Source organism: Bactrocera tryoni, chromosome 2 (genome assembly GCF_016617805.1).
Source record: "Bactrocera tryoni isolate S06 chromosome 2, CSIRO_BtryS06_freeze2, whole genome shotgun sequence".
Classification (NCBI taxonomy): Eukaryota; Metazoa; Arthropoda; class Insecta; order Diptera; family Tephritidae; genus Bactrocera; species Bactrocera tryoni.
The window spans coordinates 21,824,500-21,847,795 of record NC_052500.1 but is presented as its reverse complement, the minus strand read 5'-3'; the positions used below and the strand labels follow the sequence as shown (position 1 = coordinate 21,847,795).

General features: G+C 37.1%; 1 protein-coding gene across 1 annotated transcript; it reads left to right on the top strand.

Annotated features, from left to right (window-relative positions):
- The first annotated feature begins 9,367 nt into the window (after positions 1-9,367).
- LOC120768953 (GATOR complex protein MIOS) lies at positions 9,368-13,313 on the top strand. The gene is made up of 13 exons (XM_040095742.1): positions 9,368-9,543; positions 9,649-9,822; positions 9,883-10,023; positions 10,134-10,244; positions 10,308-10,497; positions 10,559-10,776; positions 10,844-11,324; positions 11,405-11,495; positions 11,555-11,836; positions 11,910-12,187; positions 12,248-12,440; positions 12,509-12,714; positions 12,786-13,313. The coding sequence occupies exons 1-13, from the start codon at positions 9,426-9,428 to the stop codon at positions 12,874-12,876; spliced, it is 2,574 nt and encodes an 857-aa protein (XP_039951676.1). The 5' UTR covers positions 9,368-9,425; the 3' UTR covers positions 12,877-13,313.
- Positions 13,314-23,296: the final 9,983 nt, after the last annotated feature.

Sequence of the window (23,296 nt, the reverse complement as noted above, 5' to 3'; positions counted from 1 at the left end):
TTTTTATTTTTTGTTCTTTGTTTTTTTTTGTTTTTTTTGCTACAATTGCTTTGCATGACTTAAGGGGTTACATGGGTTTACGGGCTTCAAAAAATTCTAATATTTTATTGTTTTATTAATTTCTACAACAACTTTAGAATATTATCCTAAATTTTAAAGTTGATCCGATTAATGGTTTTGGAGATACAACCTTGAGAACTTGTGCGCTCGAAGCTAGCTAGGCCAAGTGCGCCGTCTTTAAACACGTTTTTCTCGAAACTGTGTTTTTGAAGTCTGTTGGCAAGATTTCCCGAGAACTACTCAACAGATCTTCATGAAATTTTACACAGGTCTTTGAGATACATTTTTTAAAGACTTGGACTAAGGATTATTTCTTTGATTACAACTATTTGAAAAAAGTTTTGTGAAATTTTTTCTGAAATTTCAATTTTTTTGTAAAAATATCTACCAAAAATTTTCGGTTTTTTTCTTTCGTTCAAGTTCTGTGTTAAGGTTTTAACTAAAGCACGTATTTTTTCACTTTAGATGTTCCTGCCTAAGCGGGCGGTTTTTTTTTCCAAAGGGTCACCGGAAGAGGCGTCACAATGCCGAGTTTTAAATATTATTTTCAAAATTTTATTAAGAATTTCTTTGTTAATAGGGTATGTTTGTAACAATAAAAAATTCTAATAAAAAGGCTGTTTTTTTCGAGGAAACCCAAGTATCATTTTATAAGTGAATAATGAAGAACGTTCTGGGCGGCCAAAAAAATTTGAAGATATGGAACTAAAAGCCTTGTTGTATCGGATTGTGACTAGTGATGATCAATGTACCCATTACGATAACTTTAAACGGAAACAAGTAGGGAATGGTTAAGTTCAGGTGGAACCGAACATTTTATACTTTTACAACTCTTAAGAATCAGAGTTCCAGAAATTATTTTAGACTTTGGTAAAACTTTATATTAAACAAGTCAAGAGGCTAGGTCAAGTTTTGGCCCAATTTTATGTATTTTATGCACAAAGATAAACTGTCATGAGTACAACACGCTCTACAATTTTCATTGAGATAAGTCAAATATTGGCCGATAGATACGGTATAAAGTCACCCGGAGGCTTTAAAATCTTTACATTAGGCATATGGGCACTAAGGGGAAATATGTACCCTATTCTACCCATTTTTGACACACAGACAAGCTATTATTCGGAAAGGATTCCATCTGAATTTCATAATTATAAGGAGGCTTGGTTGTACTCTTCTTTCACCCACTTTCACATTGTAATACAAGAATGCTAGAAAAATGTTACATACCGAATTTGGTTGTAATCGATAGAGCAGGTCCTAAGATAAGTATGTGAATTTTTGGTTTTTTGACACCGGCTCGTATAAAGTCCTCTCATCTCGGAGGTATGACTTAACGTCTCTGGCGTTTATAGTTATTGATTTATTGCACTTTATGGTCGAATTTTTATAAACTGGAGATGCTTGCTAATGGTGTTTGAAAATCGTCAGGCAACTGTTAAAGAGAAGACAAGAGAGCTCAGCATCTCTCGCGAGTCCGTTCGAATGATTCTGGTAGATATTTTGGGTATGAAACGCGTTCTTACTCGATTCGTTCCGGTAAAGCTGACTTTTTTTTCAAAAAGGGTACCATAAACAGGTCTCTTTGGACATGCTTGATCGTGCCAATTCCGATCCGACATTTATTAAGAACATTATAACTGCCGATGACACATGGGTTTATGAGATTGACATGCAAAAAAGTCAGCAATCATCGGAATGGAAGGAAAAAGGAGCCGAAACTAAAAAAAAAACACGCCAAAGTCGCTAAGAACTCAAAGTGATGGTCACTGTTTTTTCGATATTCGTGGTTTGGTGCATCATGAATTTGCTCCGGAGGGACAGACGGTCAATAATGAGTTCGATTTGGCCGTATTGAGGAGTTTATGTGAAAACATTCGTCGAAAACGGCCGGAATTGTGGAAAAACAGTTCATGGATTTTATACGATGATGCACCATCGCGTGGAGCTACGATTGTGACCGATTTTAAAGCCAAAAACGCAATTAATATCACAGACCAACCACCGTATTTACCATATTTAGCTGCGTGTAATTTTTTCTTCTTCTCCAAACTGAAATTGCCTCACCGTGGAACCCGTTTTCAGTCGATCGAAAAGATAAAACGAAATTCGCTGTAGGAGCTGAAGACCATACCAAAAAGTGCTTATGAAAAGTGTTTCGAGGGCTGGAAAATTCATTGACATAAGTGTATTTCATCTGGTGGGGATTACTCTGAAGTTTTATTGCCTGCCTTTAATAGCCCTGCAAAATTTCAATACCGATTATATAGTATGAATGTCTTGAAGCTTCAATAGGCGTTTGCTTCCATCCTGGCCTTTTCTTCAATTTATGGATGGTATGACGATGAGCCGAAGTTTAGTCCTGCAAAGGACATTGAATGAACAATGCCGTACTTATCGTACGGAAAGCCATCTCATGTGTAAAGATTCGTAAAATCTCGACCAAGTCCTTAGCAAATTTCATAACTTACATGCATGACTACAATTAAAAATATTCTTACTAAACACGGCTTAAAATAAAATTCGGACGCTAATATAACGATCAATTAGAATAATTAAAGTTATTAATTGCTAGAAAATATTTCTGTTTAAGTCGCGCACTATAGATAAGCGACGCTAATTAGTTGAATACACCGTTATTATTAGTAAGTTGCGAAATATCACTTTCAAACATACAAGCGGAAGATTCTCACGATTTTTTACAGACATCCGTTATACCTATGTACATATATCGGTATAAATTATTATTTACATAAAAATATTTTATGACAACAACGGTATTTAACACATTTACATTGTATTGCTAAATGTCAGCCGATTGCTGTTTACAGACTGACATATTGCGAAAAAATGAAATTAAAATGTCAACCTTGGAAAATGAAAAAAATGTTGTAAAATTTCCACTGTTAACGGATGAAATGGAAATCTACTCAATAATGTTCTTGTATATCGATCGCGGATGTAAGAGAAATGATGGGAAAAGGAATAGAGAACATGCCGAGCTTTGGACTTCGTGGAATCACTCCTGGTATTACAAGTTGATAGACGATTAAATACTCTCCATGCTCTCTTTGATTCAGAAAATTTCATTGCGATCTGTTTTGGTGACTGGATCACATCAAGAAGGCTTATGAATTGCTCAGCTTAGTTCCTGTGGTTTGATTCCATTAGACAACTTTTTGTGGAGGTCAAAGCAATGTTCTAATGTGAAATTCGGCTATTTATAAAACGCGATTTGCCATAGTAATTATAATAACTTCATACATAACCTACGTCTTGAAGTCAGCACTCATTCCCATATTGAACATAATTACTACCCCGTTTCCGTTTCATTCTGGCTCATAAGATATTACATTTCTACTCTTACATATAAAACTTATTGCATGCGTTGCCCCCCATTCTCTTCATTATTTTGCTAATTACCCAAGAGTGGAAACAACAAGGAACAAATTACTTAGCTGTATACATTGACCTTTACAGTCTAACGGATGGCAAGTTGATTGACAAAACGAGCTCAATAAGCCGAGAAGATTTTAATCAATGCTTGAATAAGTTTCTACTTAACATATGTACATTAGAGCGGATGGAAAATCACGTTTGAGAGAAATGTTCTACGAACCACTCTGAACAATTTTGCTTAAGAGACTGTGGGTCTAAAACCAGTTTCGAGCCAGCGATTTTTAAGGCGATGTTTTACAGAGATCCAACAGTTTTTGAAATATTCCATTGAAATGTAATACGTAGGTGCATTTTGTTATTCTATTGATCATTTGTCGGAAACGGTTAGATCGGACAACTATATCACATATCTCCCATACAACTTGCTATTCAGACTTTTTAAAGTTGGCCTTAACAATTGTTGCCTCGAACCCTGTTTTACACCCATAGTGTCTTAGGCAAAGTTATTCAGAAAGACTTGTAAAACATTTCCCGCATACGCGATTTATAGATAAAAGTAAAGAGGCTCTAATGTACATACATACATACATATATACTATCTTAAGTCATTAACAGCTATTTACAAGCTAAATTAGAAATCGATAGCTCACTAAATACACATGCACATAAATAACGGTGATAATGTAATGAAAGTCAGCATTGTACTGATGTGATGACAGAATTCGTCGAACTTATGTACATACATACATATATGCATTGTAGAACAAATACTGCAGACAGTAGCACTTGTGCCCCTATTTACTAAGCGACAATTTTAGTCAAACTCACGCGCATTAAAGCAAATTAAAGGTAACATCTTTGTATGAGCTCTTTTTTGGGTGTAATCAAGTGCCGCTGATATTTTTATACCCTAAACATTAGTCAAAGGGGGAAGCGAGACGCATTTGCAGACAAAAAAGAGAGTGGTCAAAAAGCGTGAGTATGAAGAGCTTGACAAGCTGGCAGGAGTATACTCTTGTAGAAGTCCCAGTGGTGATCTAGTGACTGATGCCCAGAGCATACTAAAATTATGGAGGTAACACTTCTCCGGCCTGCTGAATGGCAGTGAAAACTTAACACCAGGAGATGGTGAACCCTATTCTCTAATCGATGACGATGGAGCAGACGTTCCAGCGAAGCAAATGGGTCCGGTGGTGAACGAGAGCAAGACGAAATATCTCTTGTCATCAAAGAAATAGTCGTCTAACTCGCAACTAAGCTCCCACGTCACTGTTGACAGTCGTAAACTTCGAAGTCGCAGATAATTTCGTCTATCTTGGATGCAGTAAAAATCCAACGAATAACTCCAGAATAACTCTTGCCAACAGGTGCTACTTCAGACTGAGTAGGCAATTGAGAAGGAAAGTCCTCTCTCGACGAGTAAAGACCAAACTCTACAAGTCACTCATCATCCCCGTCGTTCTAAAATAATGTATATGGTTCAGAGACATGGGCGACGGCAACATCTAATGAGTCGGCTCCAGCTTTGAGTGTATTCGACGCAGTACCCGCTGGGGGAAACAGGGGAAGAAGAAGACCTTCAATCCGTTGGAAAGACCTGGCGGAGAAGGATTTGACTATACTTGGAATTTCCAATTCGCGCCAAATAGCGAAAAGAAGAAACGACTGGAGCGCTATTGTAAACTCTGCTATAACCAGTGTCTACCCCAATAAGGAATGAGAAGAAAAATTGTCCCGATCCTACCCGTATAGTTAATAGCTGCCATACAAACTGAACGATGAAAAACAATTTCTTTCTTTTTCATTTGTGGAGGGTATTATGGCTACGGTGTAACGGAAATTAACGTTTTTAAACGTTTTTTTCCTCAAATATTGGTCAAGGAACAATGTAGGCAGGTTCTTGTGAGCAAGTTCACAATTTTTTCATATTTTTTTCCAAGGTCGCTTTGAGATTAAAAGATATTGAAGTCAGGTAGAAAAATCTTCTAGGTTCCGATCTATGTATAAAAGCAATCCTGTGGAAAAACGAACTCCAGTTCTTAATTCTATAAATATAGAATACTTCAAGATTGTGAATAGCAAACAATTTCTATAAGCCGATAACTCTTGTCGACAAATTTCCTATTACTTTTAAAACAAACAAATATTTTTTTGTACAAAACATTTGTTTAATCAATATTAATAAAATAATAGTTGCAGCAAAAGTATTTCAAAGGAAATAGCCATTTGCAAATTTAACAATCTTATCCAAACACTTGAAATGTCATATCTCACCGAAGAAATCGTTACACGAAAATGTATAAATAAATTATGATCCCTTTTGAATATAATTAAATGTATTTACCATTTAATGTACAATAATTTATTGAAATTTTAACTCATTATCTTGGTAGCCACTTCCAACGGCACTTCATATCTTAATGTGTACACAATTGACAGTTAGTTGACAAATGGACGATCGCGTTCGGCAGATAAAGTTCGGCTAATGTGAAATGACAAATTTTAAATTATCTTTCATCTCTGTCAGCTATTCTCGGCTGAGTGGGTATAAATAAACGGCGACAAGAGATATGCGCCAAACAACACTTATAAAGTATATTAATGATAATAGTTGCTAATGAAATAAAATAAAAGCTATACTCACTTCGTCTATATGTTAAAAAGTTGTTTAAAGATAAAGACATTAATAGTGAGAAATTTTTAAGCTTTCCATACTTGTTCTTAACGAAAATGAATTTCTTTAGTTTTTTGTTATTCTCATGAAGTTATTATCAAATTAATTATATATATAATATAAATGGTACTTCAAACGATTACAGAATATTTATGTATTTTGGGCTTTTATAATCTTCAAACATATTACATAGAAAGCTCTAATAATTTACTATATCTCCTTAAAATGTTGATAGAGAAGGAAAGTTACTTACATGACAGGCCAATTGAAACGACGTTGGTCTACTATAGTAGTATACCACACTTTTTTGAACTGAAATTCGTTTTTTTTTTATTCAGCATTAGTTCCCTTCAAGGGTGACACACTGATTATAACGACCTTGAAACTTTTTGATACAATTCTAATAGTTCAGCGAGCGCTCTTTTGAGATCTGAGAAGAGGCTAGGGACAGATTTGGAGAATAAGGTGGATGCGGAATTCGAAGCACAATTCATGTATTTTTGCGATTGCTTTCACCGACTGGTAACACTGTGTATTGTCTTGGTGAAACAGCACTTTCATTTTCTTTTAATGCGAACGTTTTTCGGCGATTTCGTCTTTCAAACGGTCCAAGAACGCTATGTAATAGTTGCTGTTGATGGTTCTTCCTCTTTCAGGGTAGTCTATAAAAATTATTCCTTGTGCATCCCAAAATACAGACGCCACAACCGACTGTTGCGTTTGCTCACGCTTTGGAGCGGGTGACATGTACAGTCCATTTGGATGACTGTAAAGTGAGTTCGCGCGACACCCACGTTGAAAAGAGCTTTACGATACCCAAATATTCGTGAATGATATGATGTACAAGTTCAGTTGATAACTTTAGAGCGCCTGCTATCTCGAACAACTTCAAAAATTACGATCAACGGCGATCGTTATCGCGCCATGATAACCGACTATATGATGCTTGAAATTGATGCTTGTGATCTCGGCGACATTTGGTTTCAACAAGACGGTGCCACCTCTCACACGCTGCTTCAATCAATGGGTTTATTGAGAGAATACTTCGGTGAGCAGATCATTTCACGTTTTGGGCCATCGGTTGACCACCAAGATTGTGTGATATCACACCGTCATACTTTTTCTTGTATGGATATGAATATGTAAAGTCTAAAGCTATGCGAACAATGGCGCTTTGATTCAGGCCTTGGAACAATACATCACGCTTGTTATTCGCCAGTTACCAGTCAAAATACTCGAACAAGTCGTCGAAAATTATACTCATCGGATGATCCATCTGAGATGTAGCCCCGGCCAACATTCGAAAGACATCACCTTCAAAAAAGAAATGCCAAAGAATGTTCTTTCGAATGATAATAAACATTCCCCATTTAATGTGAAGATTCTCTGGTTTTTCTTAAAAAAAGTAGGGAACATCTAAATGAATCACCCTTTAACTCTATCTGTTATGTACATTAAAATAATAAATCAATTACAAAGCGATATTTTCTAGACCTATTTAAAAAATGTGATTGCTTTCTAACGAACAACTTAATGAAAAAGTGAAGGATGATAACTAAGGTTACATTCAAATCGGCCTTTAAGTTGAACAAAAAGGTTTCCTGTATACTATGTACTCATTTACTACACCAAATAATATCATTTCAAATGATAATTTCTTATGTTCTTCTTCTTTATGGGTGTAGACACCGTTTACGCGGTTATAGCCGATATTAAAAAATTTATGATTTGAAAACGTGATTTCGTTCTTAAAATGAATGATATGGATCTACATCTTTAAGGCACAAGTTCCAAAAAAATTAATACAATCGAGGTCACATCTTATAAAAAATACATGTTTATTAGTACCTTATACTTATTATAGGAGTATTTTTTTCATTTTGCTATAAAGGTTGCATTTTATTTTGTAATACTTTCGAATATTTTCTTGCATAAGGCAATTTTTGAATAATTTATTTAAGGCTGAACCAATTATTATTTAATATAAGAACATTATTAGGTAATCTGGTTTAATCCCTAACTAAGACCAGTTGAAAGTGGGATTTTTTTTTTAATATTGGTACACCTTTGTGCCTAAAATGGATTAATTTAGGTGAAAACTTGCTCTAGCCCCCTTAGAACTAATATCTGGATTCACAAACATGGTTGAATTTACACTTTGTACTATAAATTGCTGGTGGGAGACACGTTAATGAAACTCAGAGACCATATTTTTCTGTTAATAATTTGTAGTAATGTCAAAAATAGATAAAATGTGGTCAATACTACGCCTGTCGCCCATATGTCTATCTATCATAAGATTTACAAACTTCAGTTTGGTTTTATACCGTATACAACGCTCAATATGTAAGATATCTTAGCAAAATTAGCTGAACATGCGATTATGGTATATTGCCGAAAATATGTGAACTTAGTCCGTGAATTACCCAAAGAAGAAAAAGTATTCATAAATAATTACAAATACATATTAAAGTATGCTTGTATATTGGTATTTACCTTATCCTGAAAACTGCGTGGCAACAATAATGCAGACAATTTACTGAAATTAACACAATAACAAAACCGAGCACGCGCGTACGTCCCTATTCACTATGCCTAACACGCTAATAATATATTATACACACTTTTTTTTAATTTACAAAACTTTGCACCAATATTAACAAAACGAACGATTTTAAAGAGAAGGCAACCAAAGCAGAACAGGAGCCTTTCTAAATGCTCCTCCTTTCACTTCTCACTTTTCACTTTTAACTTCTCACTTACATTTCACTTTCATAACACTCACACAATTTACACATTTTTATCACTTTCAGCTCAATAAAACTTTAACTAGGACCATATTAATTAAAACACTAAAAATTCTTTCACAATTACGAAATTTAAGAAATGACGCACTGCACAAATTAACATAACTGAATATTCCACTATTTCCGTTATAGCGTATGGCGTCAGCAATAAGTGAATAAGTGTTGCCACCTGCCGGGCGTCAGCAAAATTAAATGTTGATTTTACGCCTTGAGTACAGAACTTTACCAAAACAACTTATTATTGCTAAAAATGTAACTGTGAAAATATATATTTATCCAATTACTTCTCAAAGACAGGAACCAAACAAATATCTGAGCTGTAATTTACGTTCCACAAATCCCTTCATTGCTTGAAGCGGCATATGGCAACATTTATAGTTGTTTTCTGATTGCTCAGGTAGCACCACAGCTGATTCGCTGATAAGAATTTTCGTAAACAAGTAGAAGAAAAAGACGCACGAAAACGTTAGACTTGCGAAAAAATTATGATGAGTGGCACAATACATGGATTAAGTTGGTTTCCACAATTTCCGGATAAGTTTGTGACCTGGGGACAAGAAATAAAACTCTATGAACGCACACAACACGACGATAATCGGAGAAGTAGAAGCCGCATCGGCAAGCAAAAGTGCAATGGCGACGCAAAGCCTACATTTTTGCTTGGAACTCAAATATATTTCGATTAATCACTGTGTTTTTACTCCACAGGTGCGCTGCCAAACATTTCGGCCAATTTTTTGGCCACCGAAACACGCTATCAATATGCACGTTGTGTGCAGCCCTCATACCACAAGAATCGGCCAATTATTGCTGTTGGCTTGGGTGACGGGAAAGTAGGCATATGTGATTTTCATGAGACTGTCGACAACAGCTGGGAGTTCAGTGAGTTAAGAAAATATGTTCAAACTTTAAGAAAAATGTAATATTGCAAAATATTTGCAGCACCGCGCCAGCAACGCATGTGCCTTTGTCTAGCTTGGAACGAGTTGGATCATAATGTATTGGCCATTGGGCATGATCGCCATCGTTCGGACTCGTGCATCACAATTTGGGACATTGAACGTGGTGTGCCCAAGGATTCTGGTAAGTTTGTGGTGTTTTGTCACACAGTGTGCAATCTTCCTTTTTAAGTGAGGTTAGATATAAAAAACAGAATAATTAATAATATATTTCTTTATTTTTTAATTATGCAGTTAGCTTCTTTGGGCACTCCGAATCTGCACATTCAATGTGTTGGGACAAGAATCATCGTGTATTAATCGCCGGTGTAAGTCAGAAGCAAATAAAGCTCTTCGATTTGAAGCGTAAGTTTTGTAAATATTTTGTGAATATTTGAGAAATGTATTAAACGAATTTCTGTCTTACAGAGGGCAATACAACCTGTCAGTCCATACAAACGAAAATGGTGCATGGACTTGCTGTGGCACCAAATGGCAATTATCTGTGCTCCTATTTAGACTCTGTCATTACACTATGGGACTTACGTGTGCTCGATCATCCACTGAAGATCATACAATCAGGCAAAAATCATTTACAACTCAGCTGGTGTCCAACACGGTACATCCAATGCGAATATATTTATTTATCACGCTTAAACAATTATTTTGTTTACTTACAGCAACAGCTTACTTACCTCTCTGCAGCGCGAGTCGCCTTTCATTACGCTCTATGATATACGCAGTGTTGATGCGGAGAGTAGTCGTGAGGTGTACCATGTCAAGCGCCAATTGCAGCCATTCCAAGCCAAATACTATACCTCCAATAAACCACCATTGCTAACCTCACTTTCTTGGCACAATACGGATTATGAACGCGCTTTGCTGTTGTCGGAGCAAGGTTTTTCTCGCTTTTAACAATATAAATGTGCCATTTAATAAATTAATGTATATTTTTTATTTACTAGGCAACATTTTGGAAATCCGCCTACCGCTCTCCTTGCTCACCACCTATAGCAATCACAAGAAATTACCACTTCTGCCACAACGTCCATTAGCCATTGCAAATTCACCCATACGTCAAAATAGCAGTCAGAGTACTTCATCTCTTACCTCAACATCCATACTGAATTCGGCGCTTAATTTTGAAATTCTCGATCATAGTTTATCCAAAGAAGATTTGGTTGAGGAAACCTATCAGCGTGCTTTGGCCGATTATGGCCTAAAAACCGATATGCATGTGGATAGTTTGCCTTTAACACCCTATCTGAAGAGCGTATGGCTGACACTCGGTAATTTATATAGAGAAGAACGTTTGACGGGGCTTAAAAGCGTATTGGGCATTAATTTGGGTCACACCTCGGAGGCGTTGATGGCCTCGTCACGCATTGAGTCGCATGTGCTACAATGGCCGGACTTTATCAATTCAAATAATTTAGTGTGCTATAGGTGAGTTGTTGTTGTTTTGTACATTTATATACGGATTTTAGGTTAAACATGTTTACAATGGTTTTTGCTTGTTTTTGCAGGAGCGAGCAACGTGACATTGCGCTCAAACTCTGTGGCTGGGTTTTCGAACAGGATCTGGAGCGTTTTGTCAATGGCCTCTGTGATAATAAAGTGAGTTGTGTGCGTGCATAACCCCAAAAAAATCCATTTTACTTTCATTTTCATTGCAGGAATTCAGTCGCGCTGCGATGATCTGCGTTTTCCATCTAAAAATCGTGTTCGCTTGTGATATACTCTCAAAAGCTGCCGATCTCTCACGCAATTCCAAGGATCCACACGATGCAAGCATGTTTCGCATAGCTGCGATTGCTTTGTCCAGCTTCAATGCGGATCGTTGCAATTCCACGTGGCGCAATCAACGCTCGAATGCGAACAAGCAAATACAGGATGCGCATTTGCGTGCGATATTCTCCTTTCTCACCACCGAAAACGATAATTTCGATGCCGTGTTGGTATGTTGCACCAAAAGAAAGGCAAAGCTGTACGAATCTCCGTTAAAAATTTTAAAAATATTCTTTCTTGCAGACCGAAGACGGCATCTCACTCGCAGATCGCGTGGCCTTCGCTTGCAAATACTTGTCGGAGAGCAAACTTTCCGATTATGTAAAGCAGCTGATACAGAAATCTATTGAAAATGGTGACTTAAATGGTTTGCTGCTCACCGGCGAATCGCTGGATGGCATCAATATTTTACAAGCTTATTTGGATGCCACCTCAGATGTGCAAACTGTTGCGCTGATAGCGGTAAATTACTTTCATCGCGAACATTTCACCGATAATCGCATACAGTACTGGATTAGCAGGTAAGGCGTTTGCTGGTCTATTTATAGAAATGTGGTTTTCATAAATATTTATTCCAACAGCTATTTGGACGACTTAAACTCATGGGGCTTGTGGGAGAAACGCGCCGAATTGGATATAAAAATTGAAAATTTGCGCACCGGCAAACGCGCCACACGCAGCGTCTACCTCTCCTGCAACTTCTGCGGCAAATCCGTCTCGAACGCATTGCAGGAGGATGCGCGCATGCGCAGCGCTACATCGAATGTGAATAAGGTTAGCGCAAGTGTTCAATAAACACCCTTCATTATGACACACAGTTGTTCTTCTTTGCTTTTACTTAGCTCTCCAGCTGCCCCAGCTGTCGTAAACCCCTGCCACGCTGCTCTCTCTGCCTACTACACATGGGCACCACGCTCAATATTACGCTACCCAGCGATTCCACACATGAAAGCCTCGGCTGGCAATCAAAACCATTCTCCAAGTGGTTCTCTTGGTGTCAAACCTGCCGTCATGGTGGCCATACCGAGCACATGATGCAGTGGTTCAAGTAAGTCGAATTTCAATAATATCTTTGTATATCGAAATGTTTCCACTATGTATATTGTATATATTGCGCAGACAAAACTCCGAGTGCCCGGTGAGCTCCTGTACTTGTCGTTGCTTTGATATGGACGGCACCATACCCAATGACATAACCGACTATTCGTAGCTTTAACAATGAGTTTCGCTCAAATATTTATGCGAGTGCTTAGAACTCCATGTAAATTCTTTAATTAGTTTTAAGTTTATATGAAAATGTAATGAAAGTTATAAACGTTTTTAAGTTTGGCGGAAAATTTGTTTAAAAAAAATCTCATTATATCATTCCCTAACCTCACTTCACGTGTCATTTTTACAACATCCAGTTCCTACTGCATCCCAACTCTTTTAACCTTTTTAACGACATTTATATTTCATTTTACATTTTCATTTCACTTTACATTTTCTTTTTCGTCTCATGCGCCTCATTATCTTACAGTTCCTTTAACCTTGTTTTACAATTAAGCTAAGTATGCGGTACTTGAAAGCTAAATTACCGTTAAAATTTGAATAAATGGCATTTCTACTTTTAAGTAGCTTAACAGTTATTGCTTCGGCTACCTTACAGCTGCTCGGTTTCTTTTTATTATGGGCGTGTAAAAGAGGTTCATTACGGCGCTTGGCTCTCTTATGAGAAAACACATAAATGAAAAGTAATTTGTTTTGTACTTTGTGCTTTGCTTTAGCACTTCTTGCGCCGGCTAAATGGTTTTCAATTACTGTTTGTTTCTTTCCTATTCTTCAATTATTTGATTCGGTATTTATTTGCTTCGGTAGAATTGAAATTTTCTCATTTAGCTTTTTTATGCTCTCGCTGATTTACGGGAGTTCTTAAAGCGTAATTGTTGGCTTTTTTCTTGTTCTTACTTAAATGAAATGTAAAAGTGTGGTAAAAGGAGATATTTTGTGGCTAATGAGCCGTTCAAACCAAGGTTGGAAATGATGTTTTGAAAATATATTGATTAATTCAATTTTGAATTTTCAATCCTAAAAGAAATATTTTTGAGCAGTCCGGGATTCTTCGGTGATGGAAGCTGGGTTGTGCTTCCGTTTTCCTTGTTTTGGAGAGCCTGCTGTGTAGCTGGAGTTTCTCTTAAGGTTGTCTTTTCTCCGGCTTGGTCTGGTTGTTTGGGAGTAGTAGTTACCATAGGGGATTGAAGTATTCTATTACTCCTACGGAAGACGGTTCCGTATTCCTTAACTTTACATCTTTGTTTTGTTGTGTTTTCTTTTGCTGTTCTTTCTGTTGTTTTTTTCTGTTGCCTTTTCTGCTATTTTTTTTTTGTTTTTTGTTTTCTCTGTTTTTTTCTGTGTTTTTCTGTTGCTTTTTTTGTTGTTGTTTTTTTTTGTTGTTGTTTTTTCTGTTGTTGTTTTTTCTGTTGTTGTTTTTTCTGTTGTTGTTTTTTTTGTTGTTGCTTTTTCTGTTGTTGTTTTTTCTGTTATTGCTTTTTTTTCGATGTTGTTTTTTCTGTTGTTTTGGTTCTTTTTGTTTTTGTTTTGCTATAATGGCTTTCCGTTTCAAGCCGCTATCTCCGCGCGTTATAACAGTTCCCCTCAAGGAATCCCGTGGTTATCTATGCAAGCAGGAATCCACGCGAGGGTTGACAAGTCCTTATGCGAGCTTAGGTTCAGAACCAAGTTCAGGCATTAATTAGAATTTCGCATCAACTGAAGCTGTGCGGCTAAAAATATGGCGACGTGCATTGAATGTATTTGAAGACCTGTCAGGGTTTTAATGAGACGGAGGTGAGAAATGCATTGGCCTACCAGCCATTTTGGTGAGATGTCACTCTAACCTACTGAGGTGACAAAATGCTGCTCTCACCAACCCTTTGTCATAACTGATCCATGAAGGGTTTCCAGTATACCATAATCAGAATCTTACTGACTTCGATTCTGATGGTTCCATGTCCAGAGTTTCCGTCGACGTCTGTGCTGTGTGATCCCACGTCGCTTGATTGATGCTTCCCTCCTTGACTGATGCTTCCTCCCGTAGGTTCTCCTTCGGTGCAATCCCAGTGGGGATTGTGGATGCTTATTTAAAGGCGGCATCTATTTGCCTCTTCTGCGGAGGTTCATTGGGGGCATGAGGCATTTATGAGCCAAGCCCTCCTTAAAATTAAAAATTTAAAATATTATATTTCATGTTTTTTTATTAAAATTAATTTTTAATAAAAAATGTCTTAATAAAAAATTTAGATCCTTGGGCCATAATAGTCCTTAATTAAGTCAGTTAACAACTTTTCTTCACATTGTGTGCACTAAGCGCTGTTTTCTTAAATTCTGGTTAGGAACCAGTTAAATTTGCCTGATCTTAACTGGTAAAGTTAACTAGAACTTAACTTACATTGAGAAAACGGCCCTAAGTAATATACTAGAAAAAAGAAGACCTGAAATACTTAAAAGTTAGAAAACAATTTAAACTTTATAAAGTGTTCCTTATTAACCAAGTCCTCTTTCCAATATTCTGGTATGTCAGTGTCGATTCTGTTTGTTGGGACTGAGGCCTGGTCGGCGTACTGTTCGTTGTCGTCGACGTAATCAAGGTTTCTAGGAGGCGAGTAGTACCTGAAGTGGTTACCATTTTACTTTTGGTTATACGTTTTTGTCAAGTTCGATTAAAGTATCTAAAAATAGACTCGACTAAGGTTTAAAATCGAGAGTACAGTAGTTTTTATTTTATATACAATTTACATATTTAAGTGTACATGTATAGTATATATCACTATAGTCGGAGGGGGTAAACGAATTACACCACGAATACTCAACTTCAGCTCACTAGGACGAGGAGGACATTGTTTGTTTTAACATTTACGGGTAACTGACGAATTACACACTTGATGTTTTGTTCCAAGATCTGAATCGAAAAGTGATTGTCGGCATAGACTTTAGAATTTACATATCCCCACAGAAAAAAGTCTAACGGTGTGATATCACACGATCTTAGTGGTCAATCGACTGGCTCAAAACAGGAAATTATCTGCTTACCGAAGAGTTCTCTCTTCCTTGAACTACCTCGTCCTAGTGAAATAAATTTATAATTAAGCCCAACTGAAACTTTAGGAAGCGTTTTACTCATTCGGTAGAAATTAGGTTTGAGATTTTGGTCGAACTCCAACAGAAACTTCATTTTTGGAAGTACTCTTGTCTTGTTTTTAGACTAGAAATGCTGCTTACAATACCATGTTTCTGCTACGGGCAACATAAAGCCCTAACCCTTAGCGTTATCTAGAGGTGTATATTTTACTAATTTTGCTCATAAATCAAACTCATTAAATTATTTATTTTTCCACGCCATAATTCGCAGTCATTAAGTTTCTCAAGTCTTTAATCATATTCGTACATATGTATGTATGTATGTATGTATATATGTTGCTGCTACATAGTTGATAAACAGCCAGAGACTGAGCACACACCCTCTCCACAAAAAGAGGTGGAGCTAAGCGACTAGCTTCTCGCTTAAGAGAGTGCAAGACAGAGAGTCGCTGGCTTTTACATTCAAACACGTTTACACCGCAATACAAATGTATATATTAATACATACACACATACATATGCATATAACTTTGTAATAGGAGAGAATAAAATGTTTCGTTTTTGTAAGTTTTTGAAATATAAATTTCTTATATTCATCAGCTGTTAATCTAAAGTCGATTTCGCTTGTAAAATCATTTGTAACATGGATTGCCAAACATTTACCGTTCTAATGTATGTTTACGACTTCTCTTACACTTGTTTGAATTTTAATTAAGATAACTGCCTTGCTTTGTTGTTATGCTTGTGTTGAAGTTGTAGTTTTGATAGCAAGAATTATCAAGTCAAATTGTATGTAACGAGCTGATATCGCAACTAAGAAGCAATATTTTTCATTGAATTGATGTTTACTTACTTTTTATGCACGAGGTTTTTTTGATAGAACAATAATTTTTATTTATTTCCAAAAAGAAAGGTTTTAATTCTAAAAGTTTTAGTTTTTGCTTAAATTATAAATTTCTTATTAATTTTTGGATTAAATTTGGAATTTTTAAATTAAATTTTCTAAGCTGTTGGCAACCCTTCTCAAAAATATGTTCGGCGAAAAACTTCTTCTTCTTTAAGCCCATATTGTAATTCTTCAATTATAACATAAATTTAGTGAAAATTTGAAAAGGGTGGCAACTCTCTTCAAAAAATTTTAAAATATAAAATTTCACATAGTTTTCCACATTCTTACCCATTTGGTTGTATTTAGAAATGTTTTGCACCAAAATTTGAAAAGAGACGGTAGCCTTTTAATCTTTTTCGACCATTTCATTTGTAATTACTTTCTAATCTCGCATTTAAAAAAGGGCCTAAATCGAATTAGGAGACCTTGACTGCCGCAGACATCTATTTAAAGTTCTTATAAAGCTTCGATAAAAATGGAAAAACTCTTTAATTTCCAGATAATAAGCTAAAATAACATTGCACTAAAGATTCTCTGCCATTGAACTGTCTTCGTATTTTTGTAATATATATTTTTATCTTTTTGTGATTTCTAAATACAAATGTTTCATGATTGTTGTAAATACTGAGCAACCGCGCGACATTCTAAGTTTGTCGTTATTTATTTGTGTGTGTTTTTGCATTGTAGTGATTTCCATAAAAAAAATAGAGTACGGACCAAGTTAGCACAAATATTTCTAAAAATCTTGGTAGATTGTCTTTAAATTGAATAATAATCAGTTATTTAATAAAGTAATATTATTTGGACTAATTTCTTAATTTTGTTAATTGAAAACCAATCAGGAAAAACACCAACATAATAAATAATCAGCGAGGGAATATGATTTCCTCCTCTCAATTAAAAAGCATACCCCATCTCTGCACTTTAGAAGAACAAAAAATTATTATTTGACCAAACGAAGTTGCTATATACATACATATGTACATAGTTTTGAGGGATCTGCTTGTGCGTCGATTCCAAATTCTGATCTTAGCATGTCGAAGATCTCGGCTAAATCAATCTTAAAAAAGATAGTCATTAAATTTTTACTTTTATATTTTGGTGTTTCTATAACCTAAATATCGTTTGAAGGTATTTCGAACTTTTCTCCGTGCTCGGGAAGTCCAACGAAAAGCGATCCTTACTCCGTATAACTAACTAACCATACAACTACCGAAATTTCACACGATTTCAAAATATACTTTATTGTCTAAACTTACAACAGTCAAATATGTGTACAGTACACTAGCAGGTCCGACATTGAGGGGTTTATACGTGTCTTACCTATATTTTTTGTAGGCATGTTGCCTTTATATAACTTGACTGGTTGCTTCTTGAACGAATAGCCAAAGAAAATAGGAAAAATTTGGTTTCTATAAATCCCGTAACCGTGCTTCAAGGTAACTCTGAAAATAAAGTCTAGCGGTGTGAAATTTTTCTACTCAAAATTATCTCGAAACCAAATAACAAAAAAACAAAAATATTCAGTCGAAAAAGTCCGTCCTTTTGTATTTCTAATCAAAATTTAAAAAATATAGCGAAAAAATGTGTGAAAATAATCATAAATTCAGGACCAATTCACTTTTGCTCGATATGACCACCTTTTGCCTTACCTAAGGCCTTGAGATGGTCAAAAAACGAATCGCGTGCTGCCCGAATGTGACCTGCGGGTATTTTGCGGGTATTCACGGACAATGCCTTTCTTCAGCATTTCGAGACTGGTGTATTTTTTACTTCGGACCTTGTTCTCCAAAATGGCCCAGAGAGAAGTTCGGAACGTTGTTTTTCAGGCATTCTTGGTTCACTCGCGCTTTGTGAAACGGTGCTGAGTTTTGTTGAAACGTTCATGGTTTGCGACCGAAATGTTTGTTTGCCCACGGCTTCAAAGCAGCCTCCAGAACACTTTCCCAATAATATGTCGCATTTATTTTGACGCCAGGCTCGATGAAAACAATTGGAGAGCGCCCATCTATGGTGACAGCGGCCCAAACCATTATTTGTGGCGAGTCCTGCCTTCTGGTGGCCAACCGATGACTTAGATTCTCGTATGAACGGTCGGTCACGTAAACGCTATCGTTTTGGGTGTTTACGAATTGCTCAATTGGAAAAAATTTTTTGTCAGAAAACACAACGTTCGGAATTTGAACACTTTCGGCCAAGCGAAGCAACTGCTGCTTCGGTGTGAGATCATGGACCTTTTGGAACTTGTAAGGCTTGACCTTGAGCTCATTTTTCAATATGCGTCGGATGCTGCGGTCGGATATTTTCAGTTCTTTAACCATTTGATTGGCACTTCGTCGTCGAATGCGCCCAAGTCGCTTCTTCACTTTCCAAACCATCTCACGTGACGTTGCAGTCTTTTGATGACCACCTCCAAGGCGTTTTGCGATGCTACCAGTATCATTGTAACGAGTGATGGTGCGATAAACAAAAACTTTATTCACATTAAGGTGTTTGAGCTCACGAACAATTGCTGGCTGTGATTTTCCAGCTAAATACTCGTATAAAGCAATCACACTATTACGTTTGAATTCCATCGCTGATCACTGATTTTTACGTTCACTTTTGGCAAAACGCCTTTGTACACTTGTGAACAATACTCGTAGCTGTCATTCAGCAAATTTATAAACAGCTGATTCGGTTCTGAAGTTGGTTACACTTCGAATGCCGGACCCTGTAGTATGACACGTGATTGATAGCACTGCAGATACACGACTGCAACGACATCTATTGACAAAATACGAAAAGACTTTTTCGACTACCCAATATTAACTATTGATTAACGCAGAAAATGATCGAAATACTAGCCAAATTTTGATTTTTGACTATATAACGCGGCTTCCCAAAAAATACGTACCAAACGAAATTATTATGAAATTATAAGAACTCGTATTCTCTCGGTCATTACCCGACGAATATAACTAAGAAGATCGTGGCAAAATTTCAAGTCGATCGGTGCAACCGTTTCGGAAAAATTGTTCTTCACGACTATGTACATACTAATCAGAGATCATTCGACTTTTCGACAATCCACGTTTGGGGTTTTCCAACCAAAGATTTGGTGAAGCATTTTCCAAGCAAAATCATTACCCATTTCAAGCTACTCCATAGCCTCAAAGTAGGTGAAACAGCACAAACAAATTTAAAACCCTCCAAAACAAATTTGCCTGATTTCCACCATTCCCAGCAATTTTTCATATTTTTTGATTAGCTAAAGTTCCACGCTAAGCCGGTTTAGCGTTCACGCATTTGGTTAATTAACAACTTTCCTGTTTGTGTTAATTCGAGGTGGGTGTTCCTCTTCAGTCAATCTCTAAACATGATTTGCGCATTTTCATTTACAAATTAATTAAATCAGTGAACAAGAAAAAGCCGAGTACTAACGAGGTTCAAGCGCAGAAAACATACACACACACACACCCAAAACTCTTTAGCGCTTGCGCGCAGGTCCTCCATGGGCTACTTTTAATTTAAACTCCATGTGATGAGGTAATTTTTCAACGCCGCTAAACGAGTGCACACGAGAGACCCTTCAAGTGCCATGTGAAGCGTGCAACAAGCTCTTACGTATGTACATACATAAATTTGTCGGAGGTGTGCGCGCTTGTCGGTCGTCCACTTATGAATTTTTGATAAACCTGTTCACAAATTAAATTTAGCTTCCAATGGTTGCGAAAGTGCCAAGCATGTACACTTACTAGACTGCAGCAGTGAAATGCACTTTGGCGGTGGGAAACCTCCACTGTCAAGTCGGCAATCCATCCACACCTTCTCAACGGCGGCCAACATCCATCAGCGGTTGGTCCATCATTTAGCCGCTTGGCTGTTAACTGTTGGCTTGGCTTGGCCATATCAACAAGTTGCACAGTTTATTAAATTCATCGTAGTAATTCATCTTTGCTCATCAAGATGATTTGCTGATCGCGATGCGGAGATCACCGGTGTTGCCTATGTTGATCGCCAGTTATGCTGATCGGATGTAATGAGGTGAAAGCGTACAACTTACTGGTCTTTAGACCGCACTATTGTTGCAACGCAGTGGGAGACGATTTTGTTGTTGTTATTATTGTAGTTGTTGTTGTTGGTTTGGTACTGTGTGGTCATTTGTAACAGAGACCGCCAAAGTTGTTGGGAGTACGTGGCTGATGCTTAGGGTATTACCCAACAGGGAACTGGGGGTTTCGGTATTTTGGATGTTGGTTCCAAGACTGTATATTTTTTTTTTTTAAAACTACAGTCGTAAGATTTCTACATCTCTTTTTTATTTACATTTTCTTTTCATTGTGGTCAATTTGTTTAGAACCAAAATCGCTTCCTCGAGGTATGGACACTTTTCCGTACTTCCTCGACAATCAAGTTTTCTCTGCCCAGCCCATCTTTTTACGATCTTAAATTTCTCGTTCTTAAATTTCGGAATTTTATTCTTTCATATATAGGAATCCTAGGGCACTAGTAATTATTTAAACACATACATAGACATCAGAGCCTAGGTTCCAAACACATTTTCTTAAAAGTCCATCACCTGACACAATATCTCTAAGTTCCTGACTGTTTTCTCAAAAGCTTCTACGTTCCAACACAGTTTTAACCGAACGGGCTAAGCTAAAACTCGTTTTTTTTTATTCAACATAGTTCCTTTTAAGGGTGATACACTGATTATAGCGACTATCTAACTTTTCGATACCAGCTTCAAAATAGACCTCAGTTTCGGCAATCACCTCTACATTCGACGAAACTTTCTTCCCGGCGACCATTTCTTTAAGAGCTGAGAATAGGAAATAGCCGCTGGGGCCAGATCTGGAGAAAGCGGTGGATACGGAAGCCGTTTGAAGCCCAATTTATGGATTTTTGTCATCGTTTTCACTGATTTGTTACACGGTGCATTGCCTTGGTGAAACATCACTTTCTTTTTCTTCAAGTGCGGCCGTTTTTCGGCGATTTCGTTCTTCAAAATGTCCAATAACGGTATGCAATAGTCGCTGTTGGTAGTCCTTCCTTTTTCAAGGTGATCAATAAAAGTTATTCTAAGCGAATCCCAATATACAGACACCATAACTTTGCCAGCCGACTTTTGCGTTTTTCCACGATTTGGAATGGGTTCAACGTGTGCAGTTTACTCGGATGACTTTCGATTGAACTTCGAAGTGAAATGATGGAACCATGTCTCATCCATTGTCATATATTGTTACAAAAACTCGGGTTTATCACGCTTGAACATCTCCAAACACTGCTCCGAATCATCAACTCGTGGTTGCTTTTGGCCAAAAGTGAGTTCGCAAAGTACCCACTTTGCAGTGAACTTCTCATACCCAAATATTCGTGAATTATATGATCTACACGTTCAGTTGAGATCCTTAGAGTGTCAGTTTTCTCGAACTACTTCACTTCTCAGTCATCCAAAATAATTTTGTGGATCTTTTTGATGTTTTTGCCGTCAGCAACCTCTTTTGAGCGTCCAAAAGGTTCACCGTCTTCGGTTTCACCACGTCTAAACATAGCATACCAATCCTTGATGTTTGATTTTCTTAGGACAGTGTCCGAAAACTCGTCATCAAGCCAAGTTTTTGCTTCAACTGTATTTTTTCCCCTTCCTTTTTATCCATTATTTATCTTCAGACTGAAGAACTCGTGAGAAAATACTCATATTATGGTACCGTTATTCCCACTTATGGCTTCGGCTCTAAATCTTTTCTTTTCACTAGGTCCTCCAGATAAGGCTTCATACATACATATGTACATATATAGTATGGTTCAGGTACTACTACTTGAAGGATTTTACAGCTTTTAATGCTAGATCTTACGCTTTTTTTCGTGTAGCGCAAAAAACATCACTGATGTAATTTAGAAGAATGCTACCGAGTTGATAGTCCTTGATCGTATAAAAATCCGGGTCCGTTCCGGTTGCTTAGACCCGATTGACGTGGGAACGGGGAACGATCTGGTCTGATATACCCGGTTAACCAATTGGCAACCGAATATTCAATTGCCATTTCCGGTCCGTTCCGGTTACATATGTATATCCGACTGTTATGGAAACGGGACTTATTTAGGTCGACTATTTCTATCATTTACATTCTATCATTTTGAGCCCATTACCCTTGAAAACTTGTCTTGCGGTTGGTTTAGGAGACTAAAGTTAATTAATTATATTTTTCTGTATTAACTCAATTCCTTTCAAGGAGTATCAAGCAACAAATTTTCCTCGGAACTCTTGTCTCCAAAGTTCAAGAACATCCTAATCTTATCGATATCTTTGTTGTAGTCCCTTGAATTGAATCTAACTGTTTGCTGGGTTAGCCTACCGACTTCATGTCTATAACGCAAGCTTAAATGCCTCTGCCACAAATATTTTACGAGCATGCGTTGTGCAGAAGCCAAGTTCTTGCCGGTTAATGAAATTTATTACCCACACGATGTGGCAGCCGCAAATAAAGTCCCCACCAAACGTAGCAGCTTCAAAGCGTGGATTTGAGAGTCAGTTCATCAACGTTGCATGTCACGCATATCACACTATCCACTCTTACGTTTGCGCGCCTCCTTAGACCCATTGCTTGCCATCTAAACTCTTGCTTACTACCTTATAGGC

Excerpts from the sequence above, each read along its gene's own strand:
- LOC120768953 (XM_040095742.1), top strand. The coding sequence starts at position 9,426 with ATGATGAGTGGCACAATACATGGATTAAGTTGGTTTCCACAATTTCCG. Across the intron at positions 10,245-10,307 it reads AAAGCTCTTCGATTTGAAGC|AGGGCAATACAACCTGTCAG; the intron begins GTAAGTTTTGTA and ends TCTGTCTTACAG. Across the intron at positions 11,837-11,909 it reads ATAATTTCGATGCCGTGTTG|ACCGAAGACGGCATCTCACT; the intron begins GTATGTTGCACC and ends TCTTTCTTGCAG.